General features: G+C 38.4%; 1 protein-coding gene across 3 annotated transcripts in view; it reads right to left on the reverse strand.

Moving 5' to 3' along the window:
- Window positions 1-323: 323 nt before the first annotated feature.
- Window positions 324-14,412, reverse strand: part of kcnt1a (potassium sodium-activated channel subfamily T member 1a) — a 31,148-nt gene continuing 17,059 nt past the window's right edge. For 2 of the 3 annotated variants that reach the window (XM_067423053.1, XM_067423051.1), the window contains exons 17-31: window positions 12,623-12,772; window positions 12,305-12,540; window positions 12,021-12,231; window positions 10,304-10,409; window positions 10,014-10,186; window positions 9,818-9,889; window positions 8,918-9,052; window positions 8,616-8,727; window positions 8,429-8,530; window positions 7,971-8,054; window positions 7,754-7,876; window positions 7,240-7,531; window positions 6,449-6,511; window positions 6,102-6,186; window positions 324-5,329 (exon numbers count right to left, since the gene is read on the reverse strand). In XM_067423053.1, coding sequence (XP_067279154.1) covers window positions 5,224-5,329; window positions 6,102-6,186; window positions 6,449-6,511; window positions 7,240-7,531; window positions 7,754-7,876; window positions 7,971-8,054; window positions 8,429-8,530; window positions 8,616-8,727; window positions 8,918-9,052; window positions 9,818-9,889; window positions 10,014-10,186; window positions 10,304-10,409; window positions 12,021-12,231; window positions 12,305-12,540; window positions 12,623-12,772 — 2,050 coding nt within the window. In that variant the 3' untranslated portion in view covers window positions 324-5,223. The remainder of the gene's footprint in view (window positions 5,330-6,101; window positions 6,187-6,448; window positions 6,512-7,239; window positions 7,532-7,753; window positions 7,877-7,970; window positions 8,055-8,428; window positions 8,531-8,615; window positions 8,728-8,917; window positions 9,053-9,817; window positions 9,890-10,013; window positions 10,187-10,303; window positions 10,410-12,020; window positions 12,232-12,304; window positions 12,541-12,622; window positions 12,773-14,412) is intronic. The other variant, XM_067423052.1, reaches the window with a different exon arrangement.

Raw genomic sequence — 14,412 nt, forward strand, 5'->3', positions numbered from 1 at the left:
ACTAAAATGTTCCCTCTCAAGTCCAATAATTCATCACTCTTAAGCAAACAAGCACACACACTTTTCCACAAATTTTTCCTTATACACACCTTGCCGTTCACACGCCTCCCTGTCTCACCCTCTTGCTCAGACCTGTCGACCGAAACTGCTTCCCTCTGCAGTGTGTGTGTGTGTGTGTGTGTGTACCCCACACTTCTGGCACATGCTCTCATTCCCACTCTCATCTGATCATGTGTTTTTTCTTCCAAATGGACACACCTCACATTATTATTCTTATACTATTAAATCATATTCACACACACAAACACACACACAAGCTAAAATAACATATGCATTAAATACTTTAATTTCAAAAGGCACCAAAATCACAAAAATATCTGACGTACAAATTACGCTCTATGTAAGTACATTGTACATTATAATTACAATATCAGCACATTGCACACTTCATTATTACTGGTATGTATACAACTTAGAATAATTTAAAACTAACCATAATAATAACAACGGAGGTAATACCCGATACAGTGACCCCAAAAAATGCACACTTGAGTCTAACAGGGAACGTTCTCAGAACTTTAGCTAATGTTCTGGCAAGGTTCTCTCAACGTTATGAACAAACTCTCTTCCAGTAACATTAATAGAACTTTTATTCAAAGTAATCTGGCCTTTATGGAACATCATTAATGGAACACTTTTACCTGAAACAGTTTTTTAAATGTTACTAATTGTTTCAGAATGTTCAGAGAACACTCAAAAGTAACGTTCCCATAATGTTTGCAAAATTCTAAAACAGAATGTTCTCTTAACGTTTGAATAAACATGGAAAAAATGGACGCTTTGAACGTTCAGAGAAATACATTTTTTATAACTTAATGGGAACTTTATCACAGCATTCTTAGAACATATGTTTGTTAGCTGGGATGCCGAATGATCTTCACTTCTCTTCATGATTTTTGCACTATATGGCTTTGAATCAACTGGGGTCTCATTTATAAAACTGCGTAGATTTCATCCTAAAAGTGTACATACGTACAAAAGCTAGATTTTGCGTACGCACCAAAAAATTCAGATTTATAAAACCATGCGTCCGCCAGAACCTGCGCAAAAATCCCTTTCTAAATCACAGCCAGCAGCAGATTGCTTCTCCACGCTGTCTCCTCCCCGAAATCCCCATATATGGAGCTTACAACGTCTAGTTTTACTATGCATGACCTCATCTGCAAATCATTTGCATGCATATTCCCATCCACGTGACACCGTGTTTAACACTGTCAAAGGTAAAACAAAGACTTTGAAAAATATTAGATACGGACTATAAATGCCATTTGTGCCTTACACATTACATTGCTGAAAATCATTCAATATCCTTTTTATGTTGTAGAATAAATATATCAAAATATCAATAAAAACAAAATTGTATAAAATACTTCTCAGGTATTTTTTTTATTTAAATAAAGTGTTATTTTAATTTAAAAAACATATTTAGTTAATTTTAAACACTTCAAATCAAATAAAATGCATGCAGTTTTGCTGATAATGTCCCTGAATGAAAACTGGTTCTCTCCTTATTCCGCTACTGGCGTAATCCTCCATGAAGCCTTACATACCGTACCCAGGTCACCGGAGGATTTATATGTTTCTAACAGATAGACTGATCATTAACACCTTGACAAAATCACAGAATTAATTTGTGGGCTAAAATTTAAGACAAAAATGTGATAGTGAACACATGCTTCTTCATGATGGTTTTGTAATGTAATAGTAGGCTAGGACCGATGATGAGTAGCGATTGTGCTTCATTACTGTAATTGCAGACTTTGACATTTTATGATATATGTTCATTAAAGGGGGGGGTGAAATGCTGTTTCATGCATACTGAGCTTTTTACACTGTTAAAGACTTGGATTCCCATCCTAAACATAGACAAAGTTTCAAAAACTAATGTTGGACGTTTGATGGAGTATTTCTGTGTCAAAAATACTCCTTCCGGTTTCTCACAAGTTTCGGAGAGTTTTTTTCGAGTATGGGTCTACTTGACGTTAAAAGATCGGAAGGTCCTTGTATGGGCCGTACGGGCTCTTCTCCCGGTAGGGTGCGTGCGCGAGAGAGGAAATGCACGCTGTAAACAGTAAACTGCTCTCAGGTGCAGATCCAGTCGTCCGTGAACACAAATGTCGGTTATAGTCCGCGCCGCGCTCCACTTCATTCCTCCACTTTGACATTAAGGCGACTTCAACGCTTCAGCACAGCATTCCAGGAAGGCAGCGCTGCATTTGAACCGATTTGAACGCAGAAATGCTTCAGTCGCATCGCAAAGTGGATCTCCACACTCCAAGAAGTGTGTTTTTGACGGAGCCGTCCCAGCGATAAAGGTTCGGTCCTGCTTTGGAAGCAGCCGGTAAGTAAAACTGCTTCAAATGTCTGTGCTGTTGCTTATCGTCGCGTATGTAAACATCAGTAAACGACACGATCGCGTGCTTCATTGCTGTTCTATGTAACTTGTTACACTACTCTGACGTGCAAAACCGTTTTGCTTGCTACTAAGGTTTGGTCGCATACAATAGTCCATAAACCGAATCATGTCATGTTGACATGCCTCTAAATACAGTACATACCACAGAGACAGACGTCCTGCTGTTGCTGTTTCTATTTCAGCCTCCAAATGATTCTGGATCATATCTATTAGCTGAGATAGCCATGGGTTTCTCCACGCTTGAGTACGTCACCGCTTTGCGCATTCGTCATTCTTTAGCTCCGCCCACACGATACGCCTCCAGGCTCTCGTTTTTTCCGGAAAGACTCGGTACAGCCCATATTTCTTTTATAAATATGATAAAACTAAAGACTTTTCGGAGATATGAAGGATGCATATACTACTCTATAGGTACTCAAGATTGACATGAGATTGACTAAAACTGAGTGTTTCACACCTCCTTTAAGGTAAATATTTCATTTTTACAATGTGTTCTGCAGTTCTCTAATAAAAGGGTATTTCATGCTATTCTGTATCACATCGCGCCATCTCCTCCTGCGCTCCCCGTTGTGGACGATGTGACTGTAAGCCAGCGCTGATTATTATTTTTTAAATACATTTTGAATTACGTTTGGATTTTACTAGATGCACATAACCTAAAACAATCAGCAGCACAAATAACACTGTTGGATTTAATCTTCATGCTAATGTGGATATAACGTATGAAATGGAGTGAAAATTAAATGTCATTAATTCTTATAATCGTTCTTCTCACATTTATTTTCTACAATCTAACTTCAGTTCACAACTTCCCCATCTGTGTCGCCAATTCCCTTTGTCTCCAGAATGTGTGTACGCACAGCTCAAAGTTTGGTTAAAGGTGCGCACTTTCCTCCGTCAAATTAGTTTTTTATAGATCACAACCTTTGCGTGGGAACTGGCGTACGTTTTGTGCGTACACACACTTTATAAATGAGACCTCTGGTGATTTTAAGTTTATGTGCTCCTCAAGTTCACACAGCTGCATCTTTCTTTAAAAACAAACGCTATATGTTTTAATATTTATTCATCAAATACATGATGATATTCAGAAATTTTTGTGGCCACTGTACATAATTAAGAAGTCTGTTTGTGATCTTGAATCCAAAACACTGTAAGGCAATAAACAAACATAAAACAAAAGTGCAAACACAATGAGAAATGCATACTTGCATTAATACAGCAAAAACCTGATTTTCTAAATGACAGAGCTAAGTTTGACTCCGATCAGTCATCAATGCCCTCTCCTGTCTGATCTACAACAGGATGCTTTTCTTATCCATAAGCTCTCTGTTTCCCCTACAGGTCAAATGTGGTACTGCACAGATTAGGACAGCGATCCCAGATGAATAACCCTCTTCTATGAAGGGAAAAGTTTTACTTCACAAAATATTTCACAAATAAATACACTCACGTTCAAAGCCGTAATATCACTGATGAATCTAAGCTTGTATGAGCCTACATTAGTTTAATTACCAACAGCTCAGTTTGATCATGGCTTTTGAGCTGCTCCAGAGCATCTGTATACACCAACCAGGCATAACATAATGACCATCTTCCTAATATTGTGTTGGTCCCACTTTTGCTGCCAAAATAGCCCTGACCCATCGAGGTATGGACTACACTAGACCCCTGAAGGTGTGCTGTGGTATTTGACACCAAGACGTTAGCAGTAGATCCTTTAAGTCCAGTACGTTGCGAGATGGGGCCTCCATGGATCGGACTTGTTTGTTCGGCACATCCCACAAATGCTCGATTGGATTAAGATCTGGGGAATTTGGAGGCCAAGTCAACACCTCAAATTCGTTTTTGTGCTCTTCAAACCATTCCTGAACCATTTTTGCTTTGTGGCAGGGCACATTATCCTGCTGAAAGAGCCACAGCCACCAGGGAATACTGTTTCCATGAAGGTGTGAAGATGGTCTGCAACCACTCAGGCAGCTGGTACGTGTCAAAGTAACATCCACATGGATGGCAGGACCCAAGGTTTCCCAGCAGAACATTGCCCAAAGCATCACACTGCCTCCACCGGCTCGCCTTCTTCCCATAGTGCATTCTGGTGCCATGTGTTCCCCAGATAAGTGACTCCCACGCACCGGCCATACACGTGATGTAAAAGAAAACATGATTCCTCAGACCAGGCCGCCTTCTTCCATTACTCCGTGGTCCAGTTCTGATGCTCACGTGTCACTGTTGGCGCTTTCAGCGGTGGACGGGGGTCAGCATGGGCACCCTGACTGGACTGCGGCTATGCAGCCCCATTGGCAACAAACTGTGTATTCTGAGACCTTTCTATTAGAACCAGCATTAACTTCTTGAGCAATTTGAGCTGCAGTAGCTCATCTGTTTGATCAGACCACATGGGCCAGCCTTCGCTCCCAACCGTTCCTTCTTTGGAGCACTTTTGATAGATACTGACCACTGCAGACCGGGAACACCCTACAAGAGCTGCAGTTTTGGAGATGCTCTGACCCAGTCGTCTAGCCTTCACAAACTGGCCCTCGCTCAAATCCTTACACTTGCCCATTTTTCCTGCTTCTAACACATCAACGTTAAGGACAAAATGTTAATTTGCTGCCTAATATATCTCACCCCCTAACAGGTGCCCTGATGAAGAGATAATCAGTGTTATTCACTTCATCTGTCGGTGGTCCTAATGTTATGCCTGATCGGTGTATGATCTAGTTCTAGTGCTGAGTTCTGACCGGTTACATCTTGTTGAGTTCTGGTGTGTCAGTCGTGGACCGGCACCGGCGGTTCTGTACAGGCGGCGCTTCGGGCACATGAGCCAGTGGATCCGGACGGATCAGGAACCTGCAGAGCACAATGAGCACGGTGAGTGATTCATGTTTGAGGTTTTGCTCTGATAATGTGACTCCTGGCACTGGGATGTCTGTGTGTATGCATATGTATGAGAAAACGCTTGTGTGTGCATCAGGATTTGCTGCCTTTACGAGGGCCAAATGTCGCCACAAAGTTGCACAAACACAATAAATATGACTAAATGTCCCCATAAAAATTTTAAAACCTGGAACTACATTTTGAGGGACTTTTGGGTGGTGTCCTCGAGAAAACAGATGCACAAAGGGACCAAATAATGTCTTAATCATGTTTTAAATAAAATATAAAAGTTTGCTTATGAGTTTTTTTGGTTGAGTATTATATTTGATCTGTCTGATATAGTGAGAATATGGACCTCAAACTCGAGGAGGAAAAAACTGAGCCAAAATATGCAATTTGGTGAAGATTCTGATTTTTATATGACAGAAAAAGTAAGATAAAATTCTTAGCTTGTAATGTTTATCAATAGTATCTTTATAACAGTATAAAACAGGCTACTTACATAAATTGCATATAAATATCAATCATAATTTTATATTTGCCAATACTATGTCTCAGTAAGATGATATTTAATTTTTTTGTTTTATGATCAAAGCTCTGTAGCTTTAAAACATATAATCCAAAGCAATACAATGATTGAGATAAACCTGGACCATACCCTTTTGAACCATATTCTATTCAATTAGCTGCTACAATGTTATGAGTAACATCACTTAATGAAAGGTGTGTGTGAATGCCTACATACACAACATCATTGAGCTGCAGGACTGTGTCGGGGGCGGGGTTTATCAGCACATATGAGATAGAGTTCTGCTGGTCGTTCAACTCATCTGCAACAGAGATTGGTGGATACACCTGTCACTCAAACAATATGGGCGTGGTTAAACAAAGTTCCAAAAAACCTTATGCCACAATGTATGTAGCATGAAATACATTTCAGATAACGAGAGTATACTATCGATTAGTCGGAGTAGTAATGGGATACTGCACTTCTTCTATCTACACTATCTTTCCCACAAAATGTCCAGTTCTATATAACTCAATAAAATGAATACTCCTTTTCAAATAAACAGCACAGTGGAAGGTGTTTACCTTGCAAATACCCCAAATTCACTCTGTTCATCACATCGCTGGCTGTTAGATTTGTGACATCTTCTATTTGAGATGAAAGACACAATGAAAAAGAGGAAGAGAGAAATAAAGGGGATATTCAGGATCAAAATGATCATCTAGACATCATTTCATAACTTCTGATAAAACAAAGGTTCTTCTGACCAAGAACGTAACCACATATTTAGGATTCAGCATAAATCTGTGTTCACAGCCCTTTTTACTTCCAAAATCTGACATCTATTCTCAAGTGAAACATGATATGAGAGAAATTTAGGACAGGACTTGATTTTATCCATCAGCAATTTGTGAAAAGGGAGGGTTTATGCATGGTGGTTACAATATCTTTACCATATCAAAATAAAAATGTTTTGGACAGATCTCCTAGTTATGTTCCACAAACTGAATGCAATAACTGTACTTAAAGTGTCAAATGTCACAATTGATTTTTCAGCGTGCATCATTTATTTTTAAATTGATAGCCTTGTAATCTTTAATCAACATAACTTTCCCTCCCTCTTGCAGCGTCATCACATCTCTTTTCTGATGAAGTGTTTACTGGCGTGAGGGCGGAGCAACCTGTCACTCAAGTGAGACTGACCAATGACAAACCTCAATTTCAATTGGACAAATTCAAGTCCCACACTACATTTTTTTCTTATTCGAGAGACTTATTTACTTAGATACACAATAGAGAAAAGTTTCAAGCTGACTTTAAGAATAAACATACTAAACATATTTATATTATTAATGAGGTAAGGGGCGTGGTTTACTGTATCCAGCCGTGTGAAGGCCCAAGTGCTGCATGCGGTTCCTGACCAGTTCTGTAAGCTCCTCCCTTTCTGAGCGCCGCAACACGCCCAGACGCTGCTGGATGGAGCTGAGGGAGGAGTCGCTCCTCTTCACGCTCCGCCTACTGAGACGCCTCGTCCAGTACATGCTCTTCTTTCTCAGGAGCGGGTGCTCTGATTGGTCACTGCTGGAGGAGCTCCGGGTGAGAATCTTTGAATCCTCCCCCTTCTCCCTGGTGTCGTTTAACCCCTCTATGCTGACGGAAACTTGAAACTGGAGATAGATAGATAGATAGATAGATAGATAGATAGATAGATAGATAGATAGATAGATAGATAGATAGATAGATAGATAGATAGATAGATAGATAGATAGATAGATAGATAGATAGATAGATAGATAGATAGATAGATAGATAGATAGATAGATCGGTGGGTGGATGGATGGATGGATGGATGGATGGATTGATGGATGGATGGATCGGCGGATGTATACCTCAGACAGTGCATGTGACTCTGTGCGATAGATTCCGATGGGAATCTCTGAACTAGACGAACAGAACTTCTGGAAGAGTCTCCCGTATGTGTGGATCCAGAGGTCAGCCTCGCATACGTGCATCTACAAACACAGGAACATGATCGGAACCAAACACTGGCGGATCAGTGTGAATCAGATTACAACAAACATCATAAACACAGTGTGTTGCACTCACAGCACACAGGTACCCTGATCCAGGTGTGGTGTCCAATCCCAGCAGTAATCTGGCTATCGGGATCATGTAGTCCTTCACAAAACACTCACACACAAAACAAACCCAAAATGAACATTACACAAAAGCTGAAAAATTCAGCTTTGCACCAAAGTAATAAATAAAAATAAATAAATATTAAAATAGGAATAATGAAAGATATTGTCAACTTTGAATGCACTGCAAGTCATCAAACAATAAATGCAGGTTACTGTTTGTAATTGTAACGTTCAATTCCTGAGCAGAAGAGGGCGCTGTGACTGAGTTTATTAGGGATAATCCAAACATTTGTGTATAACTAATTTTATTCCTCTACACACACACATTAACACACATAAACACACATAAACACACACACACACACACACACACACACACACACACACACACACACACACACACACACACACACACACACCTACCTGGTACAGGAGTGTGTCCAGCATACTGATGCTGAAGACTCGACCAGCAGCAAATGGGAGACGGAACATGAAGGCAAGATTTGAGCCTTTGTCACGTTCCTTCTGTCACACATTTTGCAATAATAAAAATACAAAACTACAGTATTCAATAATTAAATGTAAATAGAAATATTCTCTCGTCTCTCACCTTCTCTAGTTTGGACAGGGCGAGGGAGTAACAGTCCTTCGCTCTGAACTGCATGAATCTCATGTTTGATGGGTGAGTGAGTTCTGTGATTATACTGAGACTTGGAAACAACCTGGAGAAAAACACAGAGAGAAAATAAGGCTAATATGAGATTATATACATTTATGCTTTTATAGAAAGTGACTTTGCATTCAAGGTAAACATATTAATGGTTCATTATGCATCCCATGGGAATCGATCCCATGAGTTATGCCCCGATTTGTTTCTATTCACAGACTGCAGGTCAGCGGATCTAGCCTCACCTGAACATGGTCTGCACATTGACGATGGTTTTAGCGTCAGCCATATAGTCTTCCTCTGCACTCATAGTGCTTTCTTTATCCACCACCACTAGATTATCAGCATACAGAACGCCGCACTGCAATAGGCTGTCCAAACTGTCAATCACACAAACATCCAATCAGTTCATTAACATCTAGAGGGAAGTATTTGAATTGTCTATCAAAGATAGGGCTGCATGATTGATAGTTATAAACATAAATCCCTATGGCAAAGGCTGTGATTCAATTACATAAATATATGTGATGAAACTTATTATATACACTGCCCGGCCATCTATTTATTTATCCATTTATCTATCAAGAGTCCAGCACTCTGTCAAATCTCCTCCAGCACATCCCAAAGACTTCCAATAAATTTAAGGTCTGGACTCAGAGGTGCCAATTCATGTGTAGAAATGATTCGTCACATATATATATATATATTTATTTATTTTTAAATTATACATATTTGTTTAATGGGCAACATTAAATCATTAAATACAATGCAATATACAAATAATATAAGATGCAATATAAATAATATAAAAATCCAATGCAATGCAATATAAATAATATTTGAATAATATCAAAATCCCAGTGCAATGCAATATAAAAAATGCATTATAAATAATATAATAACTCAAAATAAATATAAAAATCACAATGCAATATAAAATTCTATATAAATAATAATAATAATTATTATTATTTTATAGTCATATTTTTTTATATATATAATTATGAAATCTTTGGCCAAATGGTTTTATTTTATTAAACACATTTCAAATTGTAATCCTATTTATATTAGAAAAATCACAATTTGTGATTACAATAATGCAGTCCTAGCCAAAGAGAAGTTTTTTTTCATTGTCTAACTATTACTTGTCAATGGTGCCCCCCATATAATACACCATTGGGAAGCAGGATATGGCCTCAAGGAAGTGGTCATCAGGTCTGCAGAAAGAAAAACAACATTCATAAGGCTAATGAGACACACGAGGTGAATGAGAATGTGTGGATGTGTGAATGAGAATGTCTGTGTGTGTGTGTGTGTGTGTGTGTGTGTGTATGTGCTTACGGGTTGTCTAACAGCAGGACTATAGGGTTGAGTTCCCTTCTGGGTCTGTAATAGGCTCTTAAAGGCACTATGAAGTTGTAAAGGCCATTTCCAGCCGTCTCAGCGGAAACGATGATGAGCTTGTTTTTGAAGCCATATGCTTTTGCGTCTTCAAAGGTAACATGTTCACAGCCCTACGGCAGAAAATGTGAGACAAATATGCCATGCTTATGTGGTCCAGTCAGTGTAATGCATACTGCCCAAATACAACATTTGGAAGATATTCGTACCACATGGAGGCTGGTGCTCACCTGGTCAAGCTGTAAACAGCAGAAAGGGGCTTTCTGAGGTAGGAGATGGCAAAGGGTCGGGGAACTCCCAATATATGGAGAATTTGGAGGGTATCCTTTCACAAATCTGAGGAAAATAACATGAAAATGCTCCATCATCATGGTTCATCATTTCATCATAGTTTAGTCATAAAAATATCACACTTACTCATTTCATTTGATACTTGTATGATTTATTTTCAGTGGAAAACAAAATGAGAATTGAACATGCACATACTCTTATATAGGACATTTTCATTGGGGAAAAAAAAGCTAATTGCGGTTTTCAGATAGAAATTGTGATTCCGATTTTTTTTTTAAAGTTTGTTTGTAGGGCTTCACAATTTGGTCAAAAATTCTGTGATTATCAACATGACTATAAGTAATAAATAAAACTACTAAATAAAAAAATTAAACAAGATACGTGGTATATATATATATATATATATATATATATATATATATATATATATATATACATATATATCATTATACAATTTTTGGAGACTTTAATACAACTAATAAAATAAAATTAAACTTAATAATAATTTACATTTCAGTACAACTGTAAAACTACACAAATAATAGTTATGTCTTTTTGACTGAAAACAGCAGGGAGCCCTTAAAGCTTTTCTTTTATTGACAACAGCCAGTTTAAAAGCAACATGATGAGACAAATTTTGGGTCTTATTGTAATTAATCGTGTAGGCCTACTCTTATTTGAGAGCCAACAGTAACCAGTGGCTGTCAGACTAAACGAAAAAACATCACAAAACTTTTACCTTTAAGCTTCATAAATCATTTTCATAATCAATTTGAACTAATCATGTAAAGTAAACCAATGATTCAAAAAGAGATACTTCATTCCTGAATGAATCAGTCAGACTTAATCATTAAGACATTTCCCACCACCTAGTTTCTTATTTAGAGTAACCTATAATTTCATTAAAATTTCATTTCCATTAATCGCAATTAATCACATCCAAAATAAAAGTTTGGGTTTACATAATATGAGTGTACTGTGTATAATTAATATATATATATATATATATATATATATATATATATATATATATATATATATATATATATATATATATATATATATATATATATATATATATATCAATACACACATTCATATATATACTGTATATTTATATAATTATTATTGTATAGAAATGTAACCCATTTTTCTTAAATATATACTGTGTGTGTATTTATATACGTATATAATAATTATACACATACACACAAATATATTATGTAAGCAAACTTTTATTTTGGACGCGATTAATCGATTCTACAACACTAATTGTATTATATTACATTATATTGATGCATATTATGACCGTATATTATAATGTTTACCTGTAAATTTAAACATATAATAATAATTGGTGTTGTTGTTTAAATTAAGAAAAAGAAGGAAAACATTCATACAGACTTAAAGGTGCAGTAAGCGATTTCTGAAAAACGCTGTTGAAAGTGGATCGGACCGAGCACCAAGACACACTTGTAGCCAATCAGCAGTAAGGGGCGTGTCCACTCATGATGGGGGAGGTGCCTGTGTTGCATAGCATGTTTGTGAATTTGTGATCAGAGCTAGTGTGATACTTTGGGTAGGGGCATGTTTGATGTGGTGATTTCAAATATCAACAGAGTTTCTCAGAAACCGCATACTGCACCTTTAACTCACTCATTAGCTGTTACATCTTCATCTGAGTGTCCAGCCTCATCCTCTGATTGGTCACTGAGCAGATCACATGGCAGTAAGGAGGCAGAGTCAGCGATCTCCAGAACAGGCGCTATGCTTGGGCGACGACTTCCTTGCTCATTCTCTGGGGGCGGGGCAAGTTTGACGCCACTCTTTGTGGGACTGGTGTTCTGGAAATCCATAGCAACCGTTCCTGAAAACAATCAAATGGTTATAAGCAGACCCTCTGACAACGTACTGTCTTTCTTCCATTCATTCTTGCTTACCCATGCTAGCAATGATACTATGAACAGGTAGGCCAGACGGGCTGTTTAAAATGTCACAATGGCTCCTTCCCTTTCCCTGATCTTCTTCCTGTCTGAAGATGAAAGCAGAGTTTTCCTCCTTCGTGATGTTGATGTAGTAACAAGTGTCGCTGGCAGACATGATGTGCCGTGGTCCAGGATTCAACAAGATGCTTTTGTTATCTTCTCTCTTCACGCCGATCATACACACACCGTACCTACAGCCAAGCAGCCTGACATTACAATTTTTCACATTATTGTGAACACATTTTGTATGTTTTAAATAGTGCGTAAACCTACTTTTTGTGAGCGTGAAAGGCCGCGTAGGTAAAGCTTTTGCTGTTGTACTCTCTGAAGAACATACTGTCGCCCAGGCGGATATGATACACCTCATTACCCGAACAACGGCCGTACATCCTCTGCCACTGCTCCGGAGACTGCTGCCCCTCTCTAAAAGGGTTTTAACATGCTATTATACTATTTTTCCTTTTAATTGTCATTTATCAGGTCACATAAATGTTACATACCAAACGTAAAGGCACAGTATGTAATTTTCGCAGCTAGAGGATGCTTATTCAAAACAAAGGCATATTTTGATGACGCCGTGAACAAGCGTGGAACCATGGGAGTTTTAGTCTTGACTCAAGCAGAAATCATGTTCATGAATGAGTGACTGTATGAACGTTTTATTAACGTTACTGTGGTACGAAGCAGGATGCGTGAGAGCTCTTGGGAGCGAATGCTAATGAGAGAGAGATGTCGAGAAACAGATCTCTGAGCTTTTATTCTGCTTATGCTGCGGTCGCCGCTTCCGCTCTTTCCGTTGTGTATGTGGTGTAGCGCAGCGCTGTTTTACACGGTTAAAACTATCATACTAAACACATTTGAGTGTGTTTAGAGTTATAACGTTACTCTGTGCGTTTACTCGGTGGGCAATATGAGAGACTTTGCATTAATCTAGATCCATATTAGAATATCATATTAATAAAAACAGGATGACTAAAAGACTGTTGCTAAATGACATGCAATTAATAATAGTCTTCTGATAAGAAGACTAACCTCTATACTGGGCTTTCTTTCGATTTTCTTCCTTTCTTTTTTTCTCTTTTTCCGTCCCTGTGCATCCGCGGGGTTTAGACGCCTCTTTTTGATGAACGCGCAAGATGAGCACTTGCCTGACCTAACGCCTGAACTAATAATCAATAATCACCATCAATTCAATCTAATAATCAGGTTGATAAGTAATTAAACGTGTGGCTGAGGGGGCGCCCTATGATGATCATGTTTAATGAACATTATGTTGTATTTCACTTGTTCCGATTCTATGCTTAATGGGAAGTAATGGGCGGCACTAGAGCGCGCTCGCGCCCCTAACACAATTGTCGCCCTAGGCAACCGCCTAGCTCGCCTAAAGCAAACGCCAGCCCTGGTTGCGCTGTATAACAATGATCAGTCAGGCCAATCACATCGTGTTTAGAGTCGGTGGGCGGGCTAAACATAATGAGTTGCGACGAATCCATGTACTAGAAAACTAGATTGTAAGCTGGCGAACGGCGGTCTATTGAATTGACTTAGAAAGACAATTCTTTCTAATTGAAAGAATTACTCTGGAATTAGAAGGACTCTGGAAGACTTGGAGTTAAGCTTTTCTTTGAGAAAAGAACAAAGAACGACACTGAAATCCTTCTTAAAAAAGGAAGATGTGTTCTGAGTTTTGCCGAGCGGATACGGCAAATGTTAAATCTATCAACTAGCTCCGCTTCACCTTCTTCGTTGCTCTGATTGGTTTCTATCCTATTGTGTGCAGAGGGAGTGTGAAAGACAACCGTTTATCCCGCTTCTCGGATTGCCAACGGTGGGTTCCCAGACCCAACATCTTGATGTGGGTCTGGCTTGTCAGCTAGAAGGCTGCTTTAATGTGATCAAAAATACAGTAAAAACATTAATATTGAATTTAATTAAATTTTTTAAAGGAATTGTTTTCTATTTGAATACATGTTAAATGTAATTTATTCCTGTGATGATAATATGCTGCCCAAGAAACATTTTGCATTATGACCAATGTTGACAACAGTCGTGCTTCTTCATAC

The sequence above is a fragment of the Pseudorasbora parva genome, chromosome 18 (genome assembly GCF_024679245.1).
Source record: "Pseudorasbora parva isolate DD20220531a chromosome 18, ASM2467924v1, whole genome shotgun sequence".
Taxonomy (NCBI): Eukaryota; Metazoa; Chordata; class Actinopteri; order Cypriniformes; family Gobionidae; genus Pseudorasbora; species Pseudorasbora parva.